The 23,507-nt window shown below is 42.7% G+C and overlaps 1 protein-coding gene across 13 annotated transcripts in view; it reads left to right on the top strand.

The window, feature by feature from the left end:
- Nucleotides 1–23,228, top strand: part of ARNT2 (aryl hydrocarbon receptor nuclear translocator 2) — a 105,178-nt gene extending 81,950 nt beyond the window's left edge. For 12 of the 13 annotated variants that reach the window (XM_075764144.1, XM_075764139.1, XM_075764146.1 and 9 more), the window contains 7 exons: nt 3,888–3,960; nt 4,100–4,223; nt 8,364–8,463; nt 11,054–11,192; nt 13,274–13,439; nt 16,032–16,168; nt 18,594–23,228. In XM_075764144.1, the coding sequence (XP_075620259.1) occupies nt 3,888–3,960; nt 4,100–4,223; nt 8,364–8,463; nt 11,054–11,192; nt 13,274–13,439; nt 16,032–16,168; nt 18,594–18,692 (838 nt within the window). In that variant the 3' untranslated portion in view covers nt 18,693–23,228. The remainder of the gene's footprint in view (nt 1–3,887; nt 3,961–4,099; nt 4,224–8,363; nt 8,464–11,053; nt 11,193–13,273; nt 13,440–16,031; nt 16,169–18,593) is intronic. The other variant, XM_075764136.1, reaches the window with a different exon arrangement.
- Nucleotides 23,229–23,507: the final 279 nt, after the last annotated feature.

Raw genomic sequence — 23,507 nt, 5'->3', positions numbered from 1 at the left:
TATATAAAAAAAAGAAAGATATTTTTCAGACCTTAATGGAAATTCTGATGTTTCATTTTTGTAAGCCCCAAAGTCCTGCGTTCCCCTGTGCGCATTTATGAATCCTACAGTTGTCCTGAGTCGCAGGAGCTTTGTCTCGGTGTGAGCTGGCACAGGTCGCTGGTGGAGGCAGCCTGCCGGAAGAATCAGCCGCACTTCTGGGAGAGAGATTTTCTGTTTCTTATTCTCATGGGCCAAAATAATAATGAGATCAACTATTCTGATAAAATTCCAGTCGATGGTAGCGGTGCTAAAGCCTTGCTTTCTCATGATCCCCCTGCGATCTGATCCCTCAAGGCCAGCGTAAGACAGAGCCTTTCGCAGGGGTGACTTTGAAACTGTGGGCTAAAAGAGAGAGATTTTGAGAGTTTCTGAGGATTTTACAACGGCAGCCCCAAGGCTTTTATTACTCCCTTTTTGTCCAAACCAGACACGGGAAGCATGTGTGCCTGCATTACATAAAAATAGCTTGGTAGGGATACAGTAGTATTGTTTGTCTCCCACCATAGAGACTGTTCATTTTAAAGTTCAGATCCTTTTTTGTTTACTCTGATGCCTGGAAAAGGAACAGGTGACTTTGGTGTTCAGAGACGGAGATTAATTCAGCTGAAATCCTCTCCAGTGTCAAAGCAACTTTCACAGAATCTTCCCTTTTCCTCCAAATACATTAATTGAAATAAATATGAATTAACTATCAAAACCTTTCAGATTCGATGAACCATTCCTTGCTCAAGCCCAGGGCTTTCCCAGTTTCGTACCGAACCTGTGGGTGAGCCAGGAATTCCTGCAGTGTGGGCAGAGTCCTCTGCTGACCCAGACATTACCTGACCTGCTGTGTTGGTACCCTGCAGAGCCAGGAAATTTCCCTTGCGTTTACTCCTTGAAGCTGTGAAACTGAAACCAAGGATAGTTTGGGGTTTGGTTTCGAAGTCAGAAGGCAGTTTTGCCCAAACTGATAATAATCCCTTGTTTCTGTATCATCTTTACAAAAGCAGCCTAGGAGTTGGATGACTGCAGGGACCTGTATGTCTTGACGACAGCAGCGCTCAGCTCTCCCTGGTCGGCGGGGCCATGAATTGCTGCGCAGTTTCTTTAAGGTTTCAAGCATCATTTGAACTACTCATACAGTAGCAGCAAACAGCAGCAGAAGATGCTAACCTGCTTTACATTTCCATCTTAATTAAGTGCAGCATAGCTTGTGCAGAGTTGAGTGAAGATACACTTAAGTATTTGGGTTTTATAAGAAATAGATTTGGGAGGTTGTTCCCAAAGTTCAGTGCTGTTAACACAATGTGGTATTTATATTGTACTGCAGCTTAACGAGTATTAGAGATGAAAGATAGAGAAGGGCGAAGGAGCACTAAGTTAGAAGTGCCTACAAAACAAATAACTAGTAAGTATGCTGTTTTGTTTGGCTCATTTGTATGTATATGGCTGAATCAAGAAAACATACTTTATACGGAACAGAAGAGACCTAATGTGCTGTTTATTGACACACGCACCAAGTCGTTGGTAATAAAAACAAATGAAACAGTGTAATTAGCTTTCACGTTAACAACAGGATTTAATCGGTGTTTATTGGCCACAGGGTGGTATTTAGAAAAACTTCCCCATAGATTTGCCGTGATTAAATTACCTCCCGTAGTTCTGTTGCAAAAGTATGCATTTTATGCTTGCAAACAGAATTTCTTTGCATTCCAGAGGTAATTTTTAGGAATTTTCTATTGGCTAAAATAATGTGGACGATCCATGGTGCTCTAATGACCTGGAGGACTGACTTTTTTTTTTTACATGTTACTCATAGCACAAAACTGATTCTGTGTGTTATGGGTTCTTACACCATGAGGCTAGCAGAAGGCTTTTGGCCATCTACTCCAATCTTCTGTTTGTTGCAGGTCACAGATTTTTGTCTAATTTGCTACGGAGACTACTGACTGGTGTTTGAGCAAAGTGTCTTCTGGAAAAGCATCAAGGGATGGAAAAATCTGTTACTTCAGTAGCTTCTTTGAGTGGTCCCTCACATTCCCATCAGTTTGTGCCTAAGTTTTTGTTGACCTGGTCTGCAAGTTTGTCTCTCAGTACCTGGACATTTGAATCTAGTTCAAACTTTAATATACGATTTGGATAAAAATCTAAAAGTCAAGCCTGCGGCCAAAACTGTATCCTAATTTTCCAGCGTTTCAAATCCATGATCTTGCTGTTTTGCAAAATCTCATCTATTACTGCCTGTCACATTATAGTGTCTCTCTGGGGTTGCGGTGTGTAATTCCTGTCCGTTAGGTGGTTTTTCTTCAGAAGGAGGCCAGAAACGTACAGAAATTGTGACTGCTGTCAGGTATCATTTGCAAGGATCCTTTTTACAGGGAAATCTCAAGTTGTTGTGCCTGTGCATCAGCTGGCCCGTTGGCTGGAAGCTGCTTTCCCCAGCAAGTTGTGGAATGAAGGTGATGCTGTGGCCATGCTGTTCAGGGCTGTTGCTTGATCAGGCTAAAGTTCGAACCCAGTGCTGTGCTGGCAAGACCCCGTGGCTCTCTGCTCTGCCATCCCAGCTTGGCGCTGGGACAAAGCCAGGTTTGTCTGTCTGCAAACAATCACATGAACCGATGCTCAGACAAGGGAGCTTGTCTCCGATTTTTTCAACTTTTTTTTTTTCAATTAGGAGCTTTGAATTTGTGTCCCTTCAGAATTAAAAAAAAAAAAAAAGCAAGCAAAGAAATGGTTTCAGAAGATCACTGTGCTAGATATATTACAACTATATAAAAGATCTGTACAGTTTTATAAATAGACGATATTTGCAATGTAGACTGTGAATATGCCTGACTTACTACCACTTGCATGACCTTGCAGGTCACCTGTCAGTTAATTCTCATGACTTCCGATGAGTTTATCTGTTGATATTGGCTAATTATTGTAGTTAAGTAACAGCGCCTGACACTAAACACAGATCAAGTGCATTTCAAGGATCTGCAGACTTTTCAACACTTAAGTTCTTCATTCTGGCATATAGCCCCTAACATTTACTAGTTCTGGCAGTTTCTTTTGAAGTATTTTTCTATTGCTGCTGCACATGTAATTTTTCCTAAATTCATATAATTGGATTAAGGCTATTACTTCCAGTGATTTTTATCTCATTTAAACAATGGATATTTTTTGTTCAGTTCTGATTAGCATGAAAAAGACAGTTGTGTTTTCTGTAGCATTTGTCATCACAAATTGATTTTACATAATGTCTTGATTCTATATAGTCACACAAGCAGGTTATTTCTGGACATTCGCTGCCTTAAAAGCTTTCAAAAATTGAGTAGAATCTGGGCTTGGGTCCTGAGGAGAGTAGAACCAAAGCATGTTAAATCAGTTTTATTACAAGGAAGGATTTATATGCAGCTCTTTCTAGCTCAACAGGTTCTTCCATTTGGTCTGACATGCTTCAGACAGAGCTTTGATCACTTTTTCTTATTGACTGGCATAATTCTGTGTTAATGTTACTGGAGGTTTCCTGCTTACTTCAGTAGGATCAGTGAAGGGGCCTGGTATATTCATCGTTAACACGAGGAAGACGTTCTTGGTGTCTTAGTAGTGAATTCTGAAATCCTTTATAAAGAGGTTGTATTCCATCCTCCATTACTTACCCACCTACATTTTTGTGCTATTACAGCAAAACTGTCTATGTGCCCTGTTACATTCCTGTGGTGCAAGCTTTCTCATTAAAAAACAGATGAATCTCACAGGAAAGGATTACTAAATCATCTGAGAGATGTTTTGCTCAGAGTATAAAATGGGAGACCATGGCTGTTCCTTTTTGTGTCTTAATTGGTTTTTGTAACAAAGTCATTTTGTCTCCTTTGCAGACAACTTCAGCAGCAGCAAGCAGAACTTGAAGTACATCAAAGAGATGGGCTGTCATCCTATGACTTATCTCAGGTGAAATTTCTCGAGTTTCTATCTTTTCAAATGTAAAGCAATGGCAGATTCCAGCAAAATTAAAAATACAATACTGTCCCTGAATTCCTTTTTGTCGAATGTGATGGAGGGAATTATCTTCCTCTGTGTATCGCAACAGGTGCCTGTTCCAAGTATACCAGCTAACGTTCATGAGGGTGGAAAGTCTGTGGAAAAGCCTGATGCTATCTTCTCCCAAGAGAGAGATCCTAGATTTGCTGAGATGTTTGCTGGAATAACTGCTTGTAAGTGAATGTCTGTGACGTTTAATTTTTAATATTATGTTAAGCTTGGTTACGTGATGTGGAGCACAGCTTTGAGCGAATGAAGGGAAACTACGCGGCAGAGAAATTTCCAAGCAGCATTAGTCTTCAGGACATTTCCTAGAATTTACCTTTAGTTGATATTTTCCCTAAAGATGGTGAGGAGTAAATTCAAGGAAGGAAGGACAGCTTTCATGTCACTAGAGCTACCTATTTTTGATTCTCTTTTCATTTCACAGGGGCACCTTAAGCAGTGTTCATAGACGCTAAATGTACTGAGTAGAACTTGCTGTTTCTAAGTACATATTTTCTTTCTTAAACAGCAGCTGTGAGTTCATCTCTCTAAATAGACAGGATTAAGAAAGTTACCGTGTAGTCTTAAGATAGGCCTGCAGTTTTTTATCAAATCACCAGCTTTTGCATCAATGCTTTCAGAGGCATATGCTGCCTTGAAGTGTAATAATACTTGTTTTCTGGTCACTTGAGGCATCTCCAGTCATGTTACCTGTCGGTGAGTCCTTGCTCTTTTTGCCACAACTTTTGAACTTGTTGGCAAGTTCTTATAAAAGTGATAGGAGTCTCAGAAATAGTATGTTCTTCTATATTTTGTGAAAATTACTATGAGGACAGAGTCCTTACTGAGTGCCCTCACCGAAGGATTTCCCAGCCCTGTTCCAAGAGGTAGCAGCCAACTTGTCAGTCGGACAGGCGTAGCTGACTCAAAGTAGCCCCAACCTATGCTGCCTGTTGTCCGAACAGGCAGAAGTCATTGAGAAGACTGGCAGCTGAAAGGGTCATCCGAAATATATCTGTAGGAAACCAGGCTCATTAATTCCCCTGCTCATGGAAGAACTTGTTAATTGTTTATTGTTCTTCACTGTCCTCACTGAAAAAGAGAAGATTTTACATTTGTTTTAAATAAATCAACGTGCAAGTGTCACGCAGTGCATGAAGGAAGCGACCCACAGGGTTTGACTCCAGGGGTGTTGGGAGATGACCTCAGTGCATTGGTTTCTTATGTCTGGCTTGGCCTTTTCAAATGGAGAAGGCATTGTAACTGCAGGAGAGACTTGATATTCTGTCCTCCTGTTGCTAGGACTTCTCCGTTATTGCTTATCTGTCTACTCTAACAGTGAAGTCAACAGCTGAGGCCATAAAAAGGGTCTATTAGAAGGTAGCAAGCCTCCAACCCTAAACACCGGAATATGTTTTTCCAAGCAAGAACATCCTGCTTTTTGGCTGCCTTATTGGCTCTTTTTCAGGCAGCTCTCAACTGTTTGCGGGGAGGGGTTAGGGTTAAGGGTCTGGCAAGCTGTGAGGTTATGTTCTTGGAAATGCCATTTCTCTTTTCATTCTTATCAATTTACAGGCTATGCTTTTTTTGGGACGTTCACTCTGTCTGAATTTCTCATGGGAGCTGTGATCAAGGTCTTCTCTGAATGATAAAAAGAGATGGTTCACAGTTAGAGACGAGATACACTGTCCAAAACCAATATTGACAAACCTGCATGCTGCCTGCAAGACATTTGCATTATGTTGATACCCGATCTCATTCTCTGCTACGTTCTGTAAAAATACAGGTTTGACATAGGGAGATTGTTGCCATAATTGCATGCAGTGGCCACATATAATTAAAAAGCAAAACTGGGGAGAGGTAGCCTGGCTTCACCAATTCACACAAGTGCCTTGAAGCATGGGGTGATGTGGTTCTTACAGAGATCTTCGTTCTGCAGGCAGAAGCACTGGTCCTGCTGGGAGAAGGGCGTATCATTGACCAGGACAGTGGTGGGGTTTAGAGGGAAAAAGGTCTAAGGATGCAGGTAAAACACCAAAACAAAATAGGTTTTCAGTGCTGGACCGAAGGTGAGAGCAGAGAAGTAGTGCGTAAAGTCCTCAGTGGGAATACAGCTGGGAGAGATGTGGGCCAGATTTAGAGGCTAAAGAGCGTTCGATGTAACTCAGGAAAGAGATTTTAAAGCCGATTTAGCTGCTTGCGATTAGGTTAGCCGTTCCCTTTGTCTTGGCCTCATCCTGCGGCACAGACCCCGGTAGCTGCCATGGCAACTCTGCTCCACTTGAGGAATTCCAGTTCATTTAGGGCACTCTCCATTTTGCTGGTGAATTGTTCTGAAATATCTAAAGTACCCGCAGGATTTTGGCTCAGTCTCTTCCAACCCTGCGAGTTTGGTATCCCTATAAAGGCTGGCCTTAGAAAATCTCATGCTAGAATGAAATTACTGCAAAAAAAAAAAGGCAGAATCATCTGTCCTTCTCAGAGATATCCCAACCCATTCGCAGTTCTTCCTACTACATACGCAACCTTCTCTAGACCTTGTCCTCATTTCTCCTCGTTTGTTTTTTCTTTTTTTAATGAGAGCGTAGGTTTGCAGCCCAGACTCGGAGTCTGTGCTGGGCAATATGTAGCCAGTGAGGAATTTCTGCAAAATTCTACATTAATGAGGAAAAGCAATGACAACTTCCATCAGTGGCATATGTGCTCCTCCTCTGAGGCTCCTGTGAGGTAATTTGAGGTGACTTTTTTCTTTGGGAAGGTGAGCTTAGGGGGTTTTTTTTAGGAACATAATGTAATGTGAACTTAGGTAACGGAGAAGAGCTGGTATGTGTTGGAGGCCATTGGTGAGCCACACTCACAAGGTCTCTAAAAGCTAGGGAAAACTAAAAGATACTTTTTGAGTTACTTGTGAGTTGGGTGGGCCTTTTGTCCAGGAGAGCATCTTGTGAAATGAGTGGCAAAGGGGAAAATGAGGAGGCAGACTTGATTTCTAGGCCAGTCTGAGGTGCATAGCAACAAATAGTTGCAAAGCCTTCAGTGAGTTGTGGGTTGTTTTGCTTTGGAGGTAGTAAGGAAAGATGAGGAAAGTGAATAAAGGGTGGTAGAGCAGACCTTTAAATTATTTTAAGAAAAGGAGGTTTCCCTGGGCTTTGGAATAATCCAGTGCCAGAAAATTAAATTAAGGGACCGAATAGCACTGTTCACCCAATCTCGTTTCATCCAATTAAAGATTGATCTCCAGTTGCCACATTAAGAGTAGACTATAAAAGTTAATGGCATCTCCGTGTGTGTGTTATTCCCTCTGCTAGTCTGTCTTACACCCCACTGGGATGCTTGCATCCTGCCTCATGGCTCCTGTCAGCCACATAGAGGACAGCAAAATCCGTGAGAGCGCGGTGTTTTGCCTTGCCACAGCTCAGGCGTGTAAGTCTTGCAGACACTCAGAAGCGAAGTGCCTCCAGCAGCCACCCGTCAGATGGAAATGCAGGTACGGGCTGCAGGATCACCCGGGTTTGCAGGGGGTCACCCCGAGATCCGCGTGGGAGAGTCCGTACTCCTCTCCGGCTGTCCTGGAGGGAAGCAGGCTGTCAGCTGATTAGGACAGGGGATCTTTGATGCCGTTCCTTGGGATGTTTAACCCAGCGGGGTGTGGGCCCTCAGCTGCTACCTCAGTGCAAAGAGGCTGCAATAACAGCAGGAGCCCTGGAGGGCTTCTTTCGGAGCCAGAAATGGCCCCTGCCTGCGGCCATCCCCAGGCAGGCCACAGAGGTTCACGTGCATCAGACCTTCTTCAGACCAGGCTTGTTTCATGTGGCATTCCTCCATTCCCCTGGGCAGACTCTCCCATCTTTCTTCCAGAAAACCCTTGTTCCCCTTTCCGGTCTGTAGCCGAGACCCACGCACCCATCGCTCCCCGCCTCGGCCAGAGCCGCTCTCCGTCTCCCGTTCCCCCTCCCCGTCTCCCGTTCCCCCTCCCGCCTGCGTGGTCAGGAGCAGCTTCCAGCGGGCACAGAGAAGGTCTGGGCCGCGTGGCTGGAGGGCACGTACCAGCGTTGTGTTCCATGTGAACAATAGCATTAATGAGGTACATCCTGGGATGAGGGTATGAAGTAGACGCAAACCAGCTGTGCCTCTTGTTTCATACTGAATTGTCATATAGCCCTTTTGTGTCATTCTTAATGTGTTCCACAGGGCTGCTTCATAAATCTTTAAGAAGGAAAGAAAAATCCCTGCTGCGTATATACATTGCAATTCTCATTAAATAATTTTGCCTTCATTTTCTCATCCCCTAAACTTTTCTCTTTCTGTGATTTGTTTTTCTTTTGTAGCAGATAAAAAAATGATGGCCTCAGCATCCACAGCAGGAAACCAGCAGCTTTACTCACAGGGAAGCCCATTTCAGCCAGGACATTCGGGAAAGACTTTCAGGTACTGTAGTCCAGATGCTGAACATATCAGTTTCTGTCTGAGTGAGGGACTATTCCCCTTCCATCTGGTGGAAACAAAACTGACCTAAGGTGCGGGGGCTTTCTTTACATGAAGGAACTTTGCTTTGCACACACTTCACTCCTATGTGACATCTCAGCGCTTGGGCTAGGCTTACCAGCTGAGAAGATTTGGGTATCTCTGTTAAAAATAGTGGCTGGTATGTAGACGCTTGTTGCTGTGATGATGTAATTGGACAAAGCTAAGAAGCAGCAACAGATCATGAAGGGAAAAAAATCTGAGAGGTGATGGGGCAGGCTCAGAGATCAGAGGAACGTTCAGCCTAGGAAGGTGCGAAGATTTGTTTTGCGCTTACAGCTGTCCAGTACTTCTGATGGCTGCATTGAAGGGCACCAGTGTGGACGCCTTATTAAAGGGAGCAGAGGGATGCTTCTTCTATAGTTCCTGGTGCGGGCTGGGACATGGGCATGAACAGTTTTCTAAGGCAGCTTCCAAATACACATAAGGTGGTGGTCTTGCATTTTCTGAGGCATTTTTGAGTTATTTGGAGTGCATGTTGTCGCCTACCAGCTGGCAACACAGATTTGGCTAACGTCAAGTTTAAGAGTTTGCCTGCATTTCCAGTCACTTTTTGAGTGTGGTACAGTGACTGTATTTACCTTAGTGCCCTTCATCTCCCCCTTCTGGGACCGTGATACTGAAGTTGCATTCTCCTGGTTTAGACCAACCAAGGTTGTGAAAGTGAAGGGTCAGTCAGTCAGAGGCTGTCAGTTCCAGGAATTAGAAGACATCTGCAAACTGTAATTTTATTTAAACCAATGTGTTTTTAAAGTTATAATTGCTAATAATCTCAGTGGGAAGAAATAAAATCCCCGTCCGTGTGTTTTGTCAAATTAAAACCAAGAATAACTTGTGGGGGGGAAGACAGTAAATTAAAATGTCTTTTAATTGGATATTGTATATTACTGAATAGTTGACTTGCCATCTTGGGATTTGGCGTGTGTTTTGTTCGTTTCCTTTGTTAATTCCTGATGTTTTAACTATAGCTTTTTTCCTACTGCTGTTCTATTACATCAAGTAATGACACATCTGCTAGCATTTCCATCCTCGGTGAACTGTCCTCCAGGCTGGTGTGTTTGGTCACTGAGCCTGGGCAGCCTTTAGGCACTATTTTGCAGACTCCTGGTTTCAAAGTCTATATTCCAGATGCCGTCCAAGCCCCTTAGACGATGGCACTTGCCAGTCCAGCTGGGAAGGTGTGGGCAGCAGGGCCAGCGCTCCCCAGCAGCTGTTGTGGGCTTCCGAGTTCAGCCAGATTTAGATGGACTTTGTGGTCCACATTTTCCTCTTTGGAGATTCTGTGGTAGTAAAAAATAAAAATAAAATTAAAAAAAAATAGAAAACAAACTCTACAAAGAATTTAATACACACTTTGCTTTTAGGCAGCTTAAGAAAGAGAGAATAACAACTCCCATATTCAAATGCCTGCCACGTTTTGCTTGCCACTCTGGGAGGGATTTTGTCCTGCTTCCTCTCCGCTCAGCCTTGTTTACTTCTTTTCCCAATCTGCTCTCTTCTTTCTCTGTAAATAATTGTGAAAACAGACAATAGGGAAGGGATTGGAGAAAAGAGCAAACTGTTTCAATTGACACACAAAAGCATTTTTATATGTTGTGTCTTTGTTTATATATATATAACATGTAAAATAACAAATATATATTTTAATATATAAAAATATATAAAAGCGCATTCACAATGTATGATTATGTAGATTCAGTTGCTCAAGACTTCCATGAGAATAAAATGGTAAAGTGGAGTAGTCTTTCATAAAATTTTCCTTCTAATTAGGAATTTCTGGGAAATTTCTCTGTAGTGAAATTCAGTAATTAGGAAACAGCTAACAAATAACTAAGTATTTCAAATAACTTTGAAAATACTGTTGTGTTGGGTTTTGGGTTTTTTTTTAATTCCAAAGCTATTACATCAGTTTAAGTTTCAGTCTTGATTATTCTTTTGCCTGGGTATATAACTACAACCTCTTCTTTAGTATCATTTGGTGAAAATAGGAATTAAAAGCTCAATTTTTTTTATATATATAACACACACTTCTTCATTTCCCAGGCAGGAAACAAATAAAGAAGTACTTCTAAGTATCATCTTTTTGTGCATCTTCATTTAGGATGACATTGAAGCAAATGCTTAAATACTGTTGACTCGAAGTACAAATTTAAAATCACATACCTGATTGAATAGTCTCCACAAGCAAGTTATTTTTAATGCATTGTATATTAAACTAGTATGGAGCTAAGTGTTTATGCAGTGATTTTATTCTTACAAGCCATTTCAAAGAGATTATAGGAATAATTCAAATTAATTTCACCCTCTGTGTCTATTTGAACTGACATTTTAGAATGATAATATGCTTCATAGTTTTGTGATGATTTAAAGTCATTTTTTATTAAGACAGATGGAACAATTACTTTTAATGTGATTATCAAAATTTCCATATCTGGAATACTATTTGTGCATTGAGAACATATCTACAACTGAGGCACTGTTTCTGTTCCTTTAGTTCATCTGTGGTGCATGTGCCTGGTGTGAACGACATCCAGTCGTCTTCATCAACAGGCCAGAATCTGACACAGATATCTCGCCAGCTAAATCAGAGTCAGGTTGCCTGGACAGGAAATCGCCCACCATTTCCAGGACAGGTATTGATTAAAGGTGTTTTATTTTCATGGTCATTAAAGATTTGCAATCTCTGTGCTTTTTACAACAGAAATAGTAAAGTCCATTCATAATGAGATTACATGTACTTTGTCATTATCATTTGTCATTGGAGAGAAATCAGTTCCCCCACTTCTGTTCCTTGGTAGGTTATAATAATTTGAGGCAGCTGGCCTATGCGTAACTGCATTTAGCTTGTCATAGTGTTCATAATAGTGGCAGTCGCTACACTGACACAAATCCCAGTGGAAGGTCTCGGTCCTGCACTTATTTTTATATGTGCACTGAATGAAATAAAAGAGGACAGCTGTTACGCTTTAGTGTTAAGCTCATGCATTGAATCTTTCTTGGACCGAGGCCTTGCACCCAGCGATGTTACCCACAGTTAGTAATGTCATCAGAAAGGGGCACGTACAAATCCAGGCGTGAATTCAGAGCAGAGGTTACTCAGCCTGTTGCCCCTCCGTTAGCGCTGCCCGGTGTAGCTCACGCTGGCACGTGCTGGAGGAAACTGTGCATCCCTCCATCAGATGTCCTGCGCTTGGCAGCGTTAGCCCGGAGATCACCTCTTGTTCTTGTAACAATAAAATAAACCTGGTTTGAAACTCTGTTAAAGAGAAATAATATGAAATAATCATGTTTGATCTATCATTAATGCTGCTCTTAATCACTTTTGACTTTCCATTGTTCAGTAGGCTAGAATGGCACGTTGGGGCGGGCACTAAATAATTTCAGTAACCGAATTGTTTTCCACATTAATCACTGATTCTTCCCAGCCCTCAGTGTGCCACAGTTATTCTGTCACACCTGTTTAATGAAATCCAGTTGTAACACTTTTTTTTTTTTTTAAATTATATGGAGGATGCTAAAAATTACTAAAAAAACCCCCAAACTCATCCCTCTTACTGTCCAAAGGGTGTATGTGAGTGTAAGGAAATTGGAATTCATTCATCCATCGTAAATAGGGTTAAGCCTTGCAGAAGTGACACATCATGCTCTCACTGTCGCTGTGGGAAGCTTTAGAAATGCATGATTTCTTAGCTTGGAACTGAGCTAAAGACTTAACATCTTCATCATGTTATATGCCTGTTGGGATCTGTTTTCGTCCCCCGGCTCCCCTGCATTTGTCCAAGAGAATAGCTTCACCTGAGTGCATTGATTGTCAATAACAGTGCACGGCGTTATCCAGTGCACAGCGTTAATTTCTGTTTGTGGAATTGGTTAGGCAGTGAGTTTTTCTTGGATCTGCTGATTTGTTCATAACGTGGGGAATGATTTATAAGCAGATTCTGTCCGTAGCATTATACATTGCTGTAGCCCATGACTTTGGATGAGACACTTCACCTCCCTCAGGCTCAGCGTACATGTTGTACATGTCTCAAAGCAGTCTTGCAGTGTTTAATCATTTGTGTAACATTCTTGCAGATCCTATGACGAAGCCATTATGCAGATGAAAATGACAGCAAGGTGTGGTTTTAATACCCTTGAATTAATTCAGCTGCCCAGTTAAAGCAGAGTTAGACTGTTTCTTCCCTCCTCCCAGGGCTGGTGATTCACACTCCCTCCCAGGCCTTACACAAGGCAAAATAACTTTGCTGCCTGTACTTTTCAGGCAGGGAGAGAAAGCAGCTTATTAGCTTTGAAACATCTTTGACCATTTACCCCCCCACACTGGAGACTGATCATCTGAGAACCGCATATATTCTGCAAGACATTCAGATAACCATGATTTTACTGTGACACTGCAAAATCAAAATATCAGGCAAATAAAGGTGAATTCTTTATACCTGTTCAGTTTGAGATTCGTCCTTGTAATAGAGGTGAAGGAAATCATGTTTTTCCAAATAGCTCTGATATTGAGTACATGTGTGTTGGTTTATAGTCTGTTGTGTTCCTTATGCAGCAATAAGTTGGCTTTGACAGAAATGAAATATGGCTGAGACAGGAATAACATGCCTGTTCGCATCTGCAGGTTTTTTTAGTCTTTACATTGTTAAAAATTGAGTCTGCTGTGCTGTTCCTCAACAATAAAACTCATCCCTTTCTTTTACCCCTTATTCCTCAGCAAATTCCATCTCAGTCTGGGAAGGCTCAGTCCTCTCCCTTTGGGATTGGAACAAGTCACACCTACCCAGCCGATCCATCGTCATACAGCCCCCTTTCCAGCCCAGCCACCTCTTCTCCGAGTGGGAATGCCTACTCCAGCTTAGCAAACCGAAGTGCAGGGTTCGGTAAGTTTTAAATGACTTAACACAGAAAGGCACATAAAAATGAAGCTCTCTGGTGTTGACTTCCTTAAAAATCCTCCAGCCTGTTGTTTTGGTGGGTCGGTTGGGAAGCCCAGGGGGTGATGAAAGGGTTTTGCTTTCTCCCATTGAGCAGGGGGGACTGAGATGACCTGTTCCCTCCATGCTGCATCTCCTCCACATCCCACACACTTTAGAACATTGTGGCATTTTACGGTGTGAGGGCTGGTTTTTTCTTTTCTTCCCTTCAGTAAATAGTGTCATGAAAGATTCAAAAGTTGCTTACATCACTAGTACGCGTCCTCCCAAATTGTGGTCAGCAGGTTCAAGTTCTTTTCGCTTCTCAGGAGAATGCTTAAATGGCACAAATTTACATTCTTTTCATTTTTCAACTTCCCTGACTGCATGCTGGTATCCCCTTGCCCAGAGATGGCTTGGCTGGAGACAGGATTTTTTTTTGTACCCACACTGCTACTAACTGAATCGGAGTAGGTGCCATGTTTCGAAATGGCTTTCTTTTCCTATTACATGCTAATTTAGGGGCTTTCAGACTGTGACCCAGTGGATGACCCCTCGATAAGTTTTCTCCACCAGCAGAATAATATTCAAGAGTTTAAAAAAAAAAAATGAATCCATCAGTGATAAACACACGTGGAATCCATGAAAGATGTTGCTGGCTGATGATAACGTGCAATTCCAAAAAGCATGCGTAGCAGTACGCTAATGTGTGTCATTTTTCCCTTATGCCTTGAGACTAAAACCGGCACGGATCAGCGGCGGATCAGCCTCCCGGTGCGCAAACCTGCGCTGCCTTGCCTAGGAAAAGTGCATTGAAACGGAGCTTTTCCCACAGGGCTTATTCATGCCTCCGTTTCCATTTCCACTGGGCTTTGTACATTTGTTTATGAGACAGCCTTGCATTTCAGGCCTAAGCTACTTGGCAAGAACCCTTTCACCTAATGAGAAACATTTCCTGACCTACATCAGTTGGGATACTATTAATAACACAGCCTTCAGAGAGACGAATGTCTTGAACCTCTGGCTGGCAGGAACCGTTTTGCTGAAAAAAAGCATCATTTGCCTCCCTGAGTTAATTTCAATGTATTGTTCTGAGAATAAAAAAAACGACTTGCAGCTTTCTTTTAAAGGGTAACTTAGACGAATTTTGTTTTGGCCCATAAAATGGCTGCAGGGTTTCTGAGTCAGCTGAATTATTGGTTGTGGTAATGTCAGTAAGGGAAGAGCTGTAATTATCTACTTCAGATGTAATAGCAACACGTCACTGCAGCCTGTTTACTTTCCAGTAAAATGTTCACTTTATCTGTTTTGCACGGTTTAGCTGGTAGCCAAAAGGATTGGATTAAGCACGTGTTTCTGTATTTTCCGAAGCCATGACTATGAGTAGTGACTGATGTGAAATGATCGAGTCTGGTTATCGGAGCCCTGACATAGCACGTGCGTGGAAGTTTGGCACAGGAAATTTGGTACCCTTGGCAGAGGGTGCTGCCAGTCGGGGAGAACCAGATCTACCCAGCTTGGCGCTCTGCAGTGAGGGGAAAATAGCCAAAAATAGTAGGAGCAGTTATATGGAAAAAAAGGGAAAGGGGGAAAAAAAAAAAAAGGAAAAAATATTTGGAGGGAAAGCATAAGCCTTGTGGCAAGCTTTCTAAAATGCTAATTCTTGGGAGACATTTTGGATAATTTTTCTTCAATTATTTATAAATTTTATACATTTGGGGCCAGTCTGTAGAAATACAGGGTAAAATGAGTCCAGCTTAAGTGTGACCTGTGATTGTACTCCTGAAAAGTGTATGTGTAATAAGTGACCAAATTAATGTGTTTGACATCATGTTTTTTTCTGGTAGACTATTTAGAAGAAATGAATCTCCCTGAAATTATCATTTACCATAAAACCTTGCCGTTCATGTTATTCTCTGTGAAATTTAAACAGCCTCAGACTTTTAAGAAACCATCACCATACGAACAGAATAATAATTTGCTATAAGCTGCATGTTAAATAAATAATTGTGCAGCTGTAATATTGGAGAAGAAGATAGTCCAGCAAACAACTCTCTGCAATGAACACAGCAATGTCTGTTGATCTTACTGGTTTTACATCTGCTTAGAAAATCCGAAAGCATGCTTCTTAGATGAGAAGGTGCACCCACTGCTCTCCAAGAATTGGACTTTTAAGGAGAAGGAGGATTCAGATGATGCAGTTTGATTTTTAAGTGAAATGGCAAATATTCCTCATTGGTGATTAAAAAGTGGTGAGGGGATTCTTGAACACAGTCTTCCAGTGCCTGACTTGTGGTGTCACTGTGCATTTTGCTGTGAGCAATTCACCTGCCGTGACTGTGCAGCCACAGCAAAGAACTTCGCTCTTGGGTTGGCCCCCACCCTGCAGTCAGGGCCGAGACTCCCTTCGGCTTCCACCCACGGGGGCTGGGTGTCACGCAGGGTCTTTTTTTCCAAAACTTGTTTGCAAACACGGGCACTGATGGATAAAGCCCCAACAGCAGGCAGGCATTTTGAAGGAGCTGCTCTCTGACTTCTGCCCTTTCCCGCCCCATTCAGCTGAAGGTGGCCAGAGCAGCGGCCAGTTCCAGGGGAGACCTTCTGAAGTCTGGTCCCAGTGGCAGAGCCAACACCACAACCAGCAGAGCGGCGACCAGCATTCGCACCCGCAGCCCAGTCAGACCGAGGTGTTCCAGGTGAGGAGAGTTCAGTGAGCCCAGAGTCCCCCTGACAACTTCTCGCTGCTGAGTTGAAGAACCGTGGCCCTCCATGACCAGGGTGCTAGCAGGGCTCGGAGCAATTCCCTCTTGCTGTGTGCTGCCGGAGGTCTGCTCTGCTTTTAGCTGGCATTAGCTCCAACTGAGATGGTTCTATTTTCTGCCGAGGAACAGCATCTTTGCTGATTTAAAATGCTGTTTTCCCTTCTCTGCACCCTATACTCACAGCTTCTGTGTTTTGGGGGAAAGCCGTTAAATAGTCTCAGTCTTATCCTGGTACTGGCCTCTAAAATCCCCGTCAAGTCCAATTAGACATCATGTAGACATCTTTGATAGTTCAAGCAGGAAAGGAGTCTGATACTGCATAGAAGTAACTTTTTAAGGTTAAACTCAGTCAGATAGCAGATAGCTGGTAAACAATCCTCTTCAACTACCTAATTTTGTAGTATTAAGTATAATTTTGGGGCCTTCGCTACAGATGGAGTGGGACTTTATAAGTTAACTAATATGGTCTCTGTCCTTGTATAACTTGTTTTTAAATTAGATCAAGAAGGCAGTTTGCAACAAAGCAACGCAGATAAATGCAGAAAAGACAGTTCAAGCCCCAAGCAAGGTTTAGAAGTGGGGCACCTCATTATCTTTTAGAAAGTAAATTCACCTGCAAGACCGGGCTCGTGCTCAGTTGCTCGCAGGAATGCTGCAGAAGAGACGTTAGCCTGAAAATATTCCTGTGTGAAGGAACCATTGCTTCACATAGGAACGAATAACATCACTACAGCTGGACTAACTACCTGTCTGCATGCTCGTACCCCACGGCCCAGGCAAGATTAATTTGTTGCTTCTCTGTTAGCAAAGTTTAATTGCTTTGCACGTACTTTAACACAAAAGCATATTCAGGGTTGCTCCAGTGGAGCCGATGGCAGCGTGGTTCGAAGGCCCACAGACATGCGGGGCTCCCGGCAGCATCTTGCTCGTGTCTCAGGCAAGTGCTGCATCCCAGCAAATGTCTTAGGAAATTAGTGGGCAGGAGGGCACGGGAGGACTGGGCTCACCTGCAGAGCTCTTGGAGGTGACTCTGCGTTTGGAGGGAATTAGGATAATAGCTGGATGTGATGAGAAACTTGGTTCAGAGACCTCCGAGAAGGCGCTTGGCCTGTTTGTGCCTGAAGCCAGCCCTGGGTTAGGTGGACATAACGAGAGAGGCAGATCGAGAGGGGAGCTACCCTGCCGGGTCTGTACCTGAGGAGACCTTGCCTCAGAGGCCCCAACAGCAGAAATGCCGTCAGAGGTGGAAATTTAAACAGGTGGGGCAGCTGCAATTTCCTCTTGGCTGGGGAAGAATGTGGGAAAACATAAAATAAATGCAAGTTTTGGTCAGAAAATGAAGGCTGACCCCGGCAGCTGAGAAACTGCCAGTTGTGTCCACAGCCTCTTTCACCACCATCTCAACAGGGATGCTACAGAGACCTCAGAGGGATTTTAATCTGTCTTTATTTTGGGGTAACTTCTCAGTACACAGCAACTCTCAGTAGTTACTCCTTCACAGAGCAGATCTGTGAGCTTTCTTATTTGCTCTTTAGGTTTTATTTTATTGTAAGAATAGTGAGCCATCCCTGGCAAAACTTGGCTTTGCAGTAAGAGCTTATTATTGTAAGGACTGACGGGAAAAGCAAGCGTAAACTCTGGTTTTCTCAGCAAGGGATATCTTTTCCCTGTGGCTTCGGTCTCCGGCTGAGAGGAAAGGTTGAGTATTTTTTGAAGCCTCCTGCAGGGACCTCACTTGGCTCAAGACACGTGGGAGCAATTACCATAAAATTCCATTTCTCCTGAGAAGTTCCTGCTATTTCTTCTGCCTTTATCCATGCATGAAGGCTGCTTAGGCATCTTGTTAGCTGGGGTGGATGTCCAGTCTTTAGTGTTCCTTAGAGGTCAAAGAGCAGTAATACGTTCACTTACAGAGTGGTGGTGAGGAGGTGAGACCTTCCCCAAACCCACGCTTATACAGCAGGAGCTCCTTTCCGTAGGGTGCAGGAGTGTGGGGGATGTTGAATACTTCCCGTATGGTGAAACCAGAGTTTGCTTCTCTCCGTATGTAGCTGCCCGTTCCAAGGGGAGCTGTGTCAGCCTGGGAGGAGTACGGGCCAGCTCAAATGTGCCTTATTCAGCGGAGTAACCCAAAACTTCTGCCCTGCTAAAGTCCCACTTCCTGTTCAGAAATGCTCCAGCAAAGCATAAGCAGCACATAAAGCTTAGCCTAACCCCCTGCACAGGTCTGGTTTTCAGCTTATTTATCTAACCTTTGGCCTTTTCTGCTTTTACACTGAAAAGATGAACAGGAAACGGTTTGTGTCTGGATAACGTGTTAGCAAGTGACACTTCACTTTGATTTTTCCTTATCGTGCAGGACATGCTGCCAATGCCGGGGGATCCGACGCAGGGTACTGGCAACTACAACATTGAAGATTTTGCTGACCTAGGCATGTTTCCACCATTTTCTGAGTAGCTTGCGAAGCAGAAATGGAAGTTCTTCTCCAAGGCCATTTCAGTGTAATTTTGGCTCTGCTTTTTCTGTGTTGCATTTCTGTAGAAGCTACTAAACCAGAAGACACATTTCTCATGTTTCAGATAGTGGTGTAGGGCTTGCTCTCTCCTCCTTGGGATGCGTCAGTGCCGAAAGAGGAGCTTCAGCACTTGTTAGTGTTCATTGACAGCTCCATTTTTATTTTTTTTTTCATTTTATTGTCAGCTACCTCAGAGATGAAAAACTTCGCTTGATTTAAAAAAAAAAAAAATCTCTGAGTCTTAAACATTTGAATGTGAATGATACATAATATTTCCTTTGAATGGTAATTTTTAAATAGATAACGAAGTAACAAAGACTAACAGAGAAGAGGTAAGGTAATGTCTTGTTACAGTGCCTACCGCTTAATTTCGATGCCTTGCTTTAAGCTTAAGTTTCTGGAAGCAGACACAATATTCTGTTTTCTTTGATTCTTGTAGTTTTTAGGTGACTTTAAATGTAAGATTAAGCAACATAATGTAGGCCTCTCTCACCAGAAGATTCAGCTCCGCCTTTTCTAACTTAAACTTGAATGTGTGTACATTTTGGTACTTTATGTATATCTTGTGCTGTATGAAGTGATTTCCTGTACTGGTTTCTTTTGCCTTTACAAAGGGTCTGTTCTGGAGTGTACTGAAAAGGTAGACGACATACATGGAGGATTTAGATATTCTAGGAGTCTCCATCGCTTCACATAGGTGTTCTCACTTTTAATTCAGGTGGTTCTCTATTCAGAACAAGCATTTACTTACATAAGCTGTTAGTCTGTTTTTGCACTGAATTGAGGCCTACAACTCTACACATTTCTCACTGGCTGCTTTAATTTCTATCGTTCTTGCTTTCCCAAAAATATTGCCTCTTAAAAAATGACTGTAAACACATCAAGATTGCATTTTCTATATTAGCTGCATTTCCTTTCTGTGAAGTACTTTTTTATACTGTGAAACCTCACATTTTAACAGTGCAAGGTGGTGGCCTATTACTAGGAAATCATTTAAGCTCATTTGCTGCAAGCAGTGAGATGGTTTTGTAGTGTATCATTTTTTTAGAGTGAGTTGGTAGTAGATATCAATTGGACTATAGTCCACTGCGTACACAGTGATAACTTGAATTTTTGCTTGGATTCCCAAGCAATCACTCCTGTTAAACCCTGTTAACCCTATTCTGTTAAATATGGGATTTTCAGCTTACCAAGTACGTGGAGGACTCTTGACGATTCCGAATGCTATATGCTTTTCCGCAGAGGTAAGTTAATCACCTTCCTCTTGGGCAAGTCACCTACCATATGTCATCAGCAGAAATGTGGTAGAAAGCTTTTTATACGGTATTTCATATGCATGACGAGTTACAGAGGCTGGGTTATAAGGTCAGCGTTTTTACCCAGATCGTTTCTTCTGGGATGGGAGCAGAAGGAATCACTCATGAAGGACAAGGAACCCAGAGTTCTCGCATGCAGGTTGTTCATAACCTTTGAGGTTGGATGGTGGTGGCCAGCCTTTGCAGAGGAGGAAGGGGGCAGCTTCACTCAGCCTTTGTGTATTCAGGGGCCATCACGGACCTTGAAACAGCAACCCCAGGGTGTAGCCCCCATCTAGAAGATCTCAATGTCCGCAGCACTTCTTAGCCCTCACTAAGGTCTGCCTTCTGGTAGCTACTCTTGAATTCTGGGGTGCTTCTGATGGGAGGCACCCTGCACATCACTGCAGTCCATCTTGTTGGGATGCCCCTGGCCTGCAGCCAGCTCTGGCCACCCAGGTTTCATGTTGAGAAGCAATGCAGGCGGCTGGGCTGCAGCAAACGAGACCCAGGGACGTGGCTTTAACAGTGAAGTGTATGGTGGTGTTCCCATCTGACTTTGCTGTCCTGGCCTTCTCCGAGAGCAGCATGTAGTTTTCAGTGTCCAGGAAGAGTCCTTCCCACTGTTTCTTTCACTAAATCTGGGACCAATCTCTTGCTCTACATGCAAGTGGGGCTAGGGACTCTTTTTTTTAGGAAATTTTTGTATGTCTGTAGATGCAGTACTGGAGAGGTCTCCGATCTCCTGGTCTGTACTTGCCTCACCAAAATCACGCTGAGAACAAACAAAAAAACCTCCTATCTCTTGTCTCCCAGAGATCAGGAAAATACCTTCTTAGGTGAGCAAGCCATGCACTTACGAACTATTCTTTTAAATACATGGAAGTTTATTCACTTGGAGCCTTCTCTCTTTCTGCTCACGCTGCTCAGACAAATGACTGCTCATTGAATTAGATAAGGCAAAGCTCTGCGGCTGAGTGAGGTGGGCAGTGTCTGTGCAGCGGGACATGCTTTTAACAGGGCCTAATCACGAGGGAGAGAGCAGTAGGTGAGCAGTTTGTATCCCTGTGCAGAAGATGCTTGACATGATGAACGTCAGTTTTTCTAAATTTTTTAAAAAACATTTCTCCATAAAGTGAAAAACAAATTGAAAAAGTGCTGTTCCTCTGTTTTATTTTACCCAGCAAACTGCTCAAAGTGTATTTTTAATTTACGTTTGTTCCTGAATTCAATCTAAAAATAAGGTTTTTAAAGTAATCTTTCTCCTAACGTCAGTGATGATAACTTCCTCAGTGTGTCATGGTTTTTATACTACTGTAGAAGGCTTCTCGTGTACAGAATTTGGTTGTGCAGTTAGAAGTGCACTGTTAGCAGAATTTCAAGCACATCTCTCTGTTGTTGTTGTTTTTTAAATACAGTATTATTTTTTTGAAGCCAATATGCCTGAGACATCAGAGCATGGACTGCTTCTCACCTTGTAGACCACTCCGGCCTTTCTGGTTGGGAAAGGGGATGGCTACCCTGTGAAGGGGCAGTCCGGATAGTGCCAGGTTTGGGTTTTCCCTGTGAGCCATCATCCTCCCTCGTTTCTGTTCCGCCATCCCGAGCCAGTGCTTTCTTCTTGGCGTTTCCTTACCTCCCCTCCCGTTCCCGGCCATCCCATCTCTGCAGCGCTTTCCCACGCCCGGGTGGGAAGCGTTAGGTTGCCGTTCCTGAGCCAGCGAGGAGGGAGCGCTTAATGAGCTTAAAGTTTGGCGACTTTGTGCTTTTGACTGAGTGAAGGAGCATGTTCAGCATTTGCTACCGCCGCTGGGCATCCTGCGCTGCCCTCGCCGCCTGCTGCTGTCGTGTCAGTGGCTTGCTCCTCTGAAACAGCCTCGTCCCAGGTCTTGTGGCCAAAAAACCTGCGTAGCGGTGGCTGTGCCGTATCGTTTTGTCATGTGTTTTGTTACTAAAGCGACTTACTTATCCTATAGGTGCAGTTATAAAGCGCATTTGGAATGCTAACATTTTTATTACGTGCCCTTGGTGTAGCTTTGCTGGCACTTTGGCTGCCGGTTTCCAGAATTGCACAGGTGGTGGATTTCTTGGTTTTTTTGTGTTTTTTAAGCTGGAAATAAAGCTGTGATTTCGGATCAAACTGTGTTGCAAACACAGTCGTTCTTGGAACTGAATCTTTCGGGTTTTAAACTGATGGAGCAAGAAACTGCAGATAGTAGTGGTCAGGGTGAGTTATTTCAATGAGCGGGCATATAGACTGAGAAGATTTTAGATACTAAAATAATGACATTCGTTTATTGAGAGAAGCAATCCTGTTTAACAAGAGAGACTCCATCAGATTACTTCTTATAAGTGCTACTGGCAGTACCTGTGGTGATGCTTTAACCAGATAGTTCCATTTGTAGCTTTGTTGCCTTTTTTTTTCTCTTCTTTTGAAGTACAGTAGGAAACTGTAAATACTTCTTGCAGTACTGCCTTTTTAACTCTTAATTACTTTTGGCACAGTGTTAAATAGTGTTGGATTTACCCAATTGCTATGACATATATTTTTATACATAGGGTGTACTCTTTTTTCGAGAATAATACAGCCATTTGGTCATTAATGCCTTATCGGTGTCATACTGCTGTTGCTCTTTGTTTGCAAGGTATCGAGTGGACTAATCTCTAGTTCAGTTATTTTCACTTTTCCTGGCAGTGCTCAAGTTTGGCTTCAGGTGATTTTTGCCAGAGTCCCATTTTTCACAGTTGTTAGCTGTGAGAAGAGGAGAATGTGGGCTTGGTTTTGTTTCTATTAATGGAGCAAAGAAAAGGTGATGGCATCTAATTCTCTTTAAAAGGTCAGTCTTTTCCTACTCTAAACCAGAGTGCATTTCAGGGAACTGATGACTGTGGGCAGTGATTGCTTTGTGTAGATTAATGGTCTTTAAAAAAAAAGAAAAAAAAGAAAAAGAAGAAAAAGAAAACAACTCAAAAAATGGGCTTCTGTCATTGTTAGGCACTTGGTTACTTATCTGTTTAAACTCTTCATATTGATGTGAAATTGTGTTGTGGATAAAGTGTATTTTGTACTTCTGAATGTTCTATATTTATGACTAACAAGTACAGAATCAGTTGTGTGTATGTATAACTAATAACTGCCTTTTTAAATTTCATTAAAATAAAAATATCATGAGCTGTTGTTAATTCCTGTCTTTCTGTAAATAAATAAGATATGCTGTTGGGAACTGTCAAGTAGGAAACAACCCTGAATGATAAGATTTGTGCCAAAAATCAGAAGATTAGCCATTGATCTTTGTCTTTGAAATCTCCTTCTGTGCTGTGTGGTCGTGGACGGGAAATTCCCCTTTTATCTGCCTTGTATAAAGGCTGTCCAGAGGGAGTGGGAGAGGAATGATAGTTTGAGATCTCAGCTTTTAAAAGAAGTTCCAGAAAAACATTCATTAACAGCCCCGTTCTGCTGAT

Source organism: Balearica regulorum, chromosome 12, assembly GCF_011004875.1.
Source record: "Balearica regulorum gibbericeps isolate bBalReg1 chromosome 12, bBalReg1.pri, whole genome shotgun sequence".
In the NCBI taxonomy this organism is placed as follows: domain Eukaryota; kingdom Metazoa; phylum Chordata; class Aves; order Gruiformes; family Gruidae; genus Balearica; species Balearica regulorum.
This window is presented reverse-complemented; position numbering and strand designations above follow the sequence as displayed.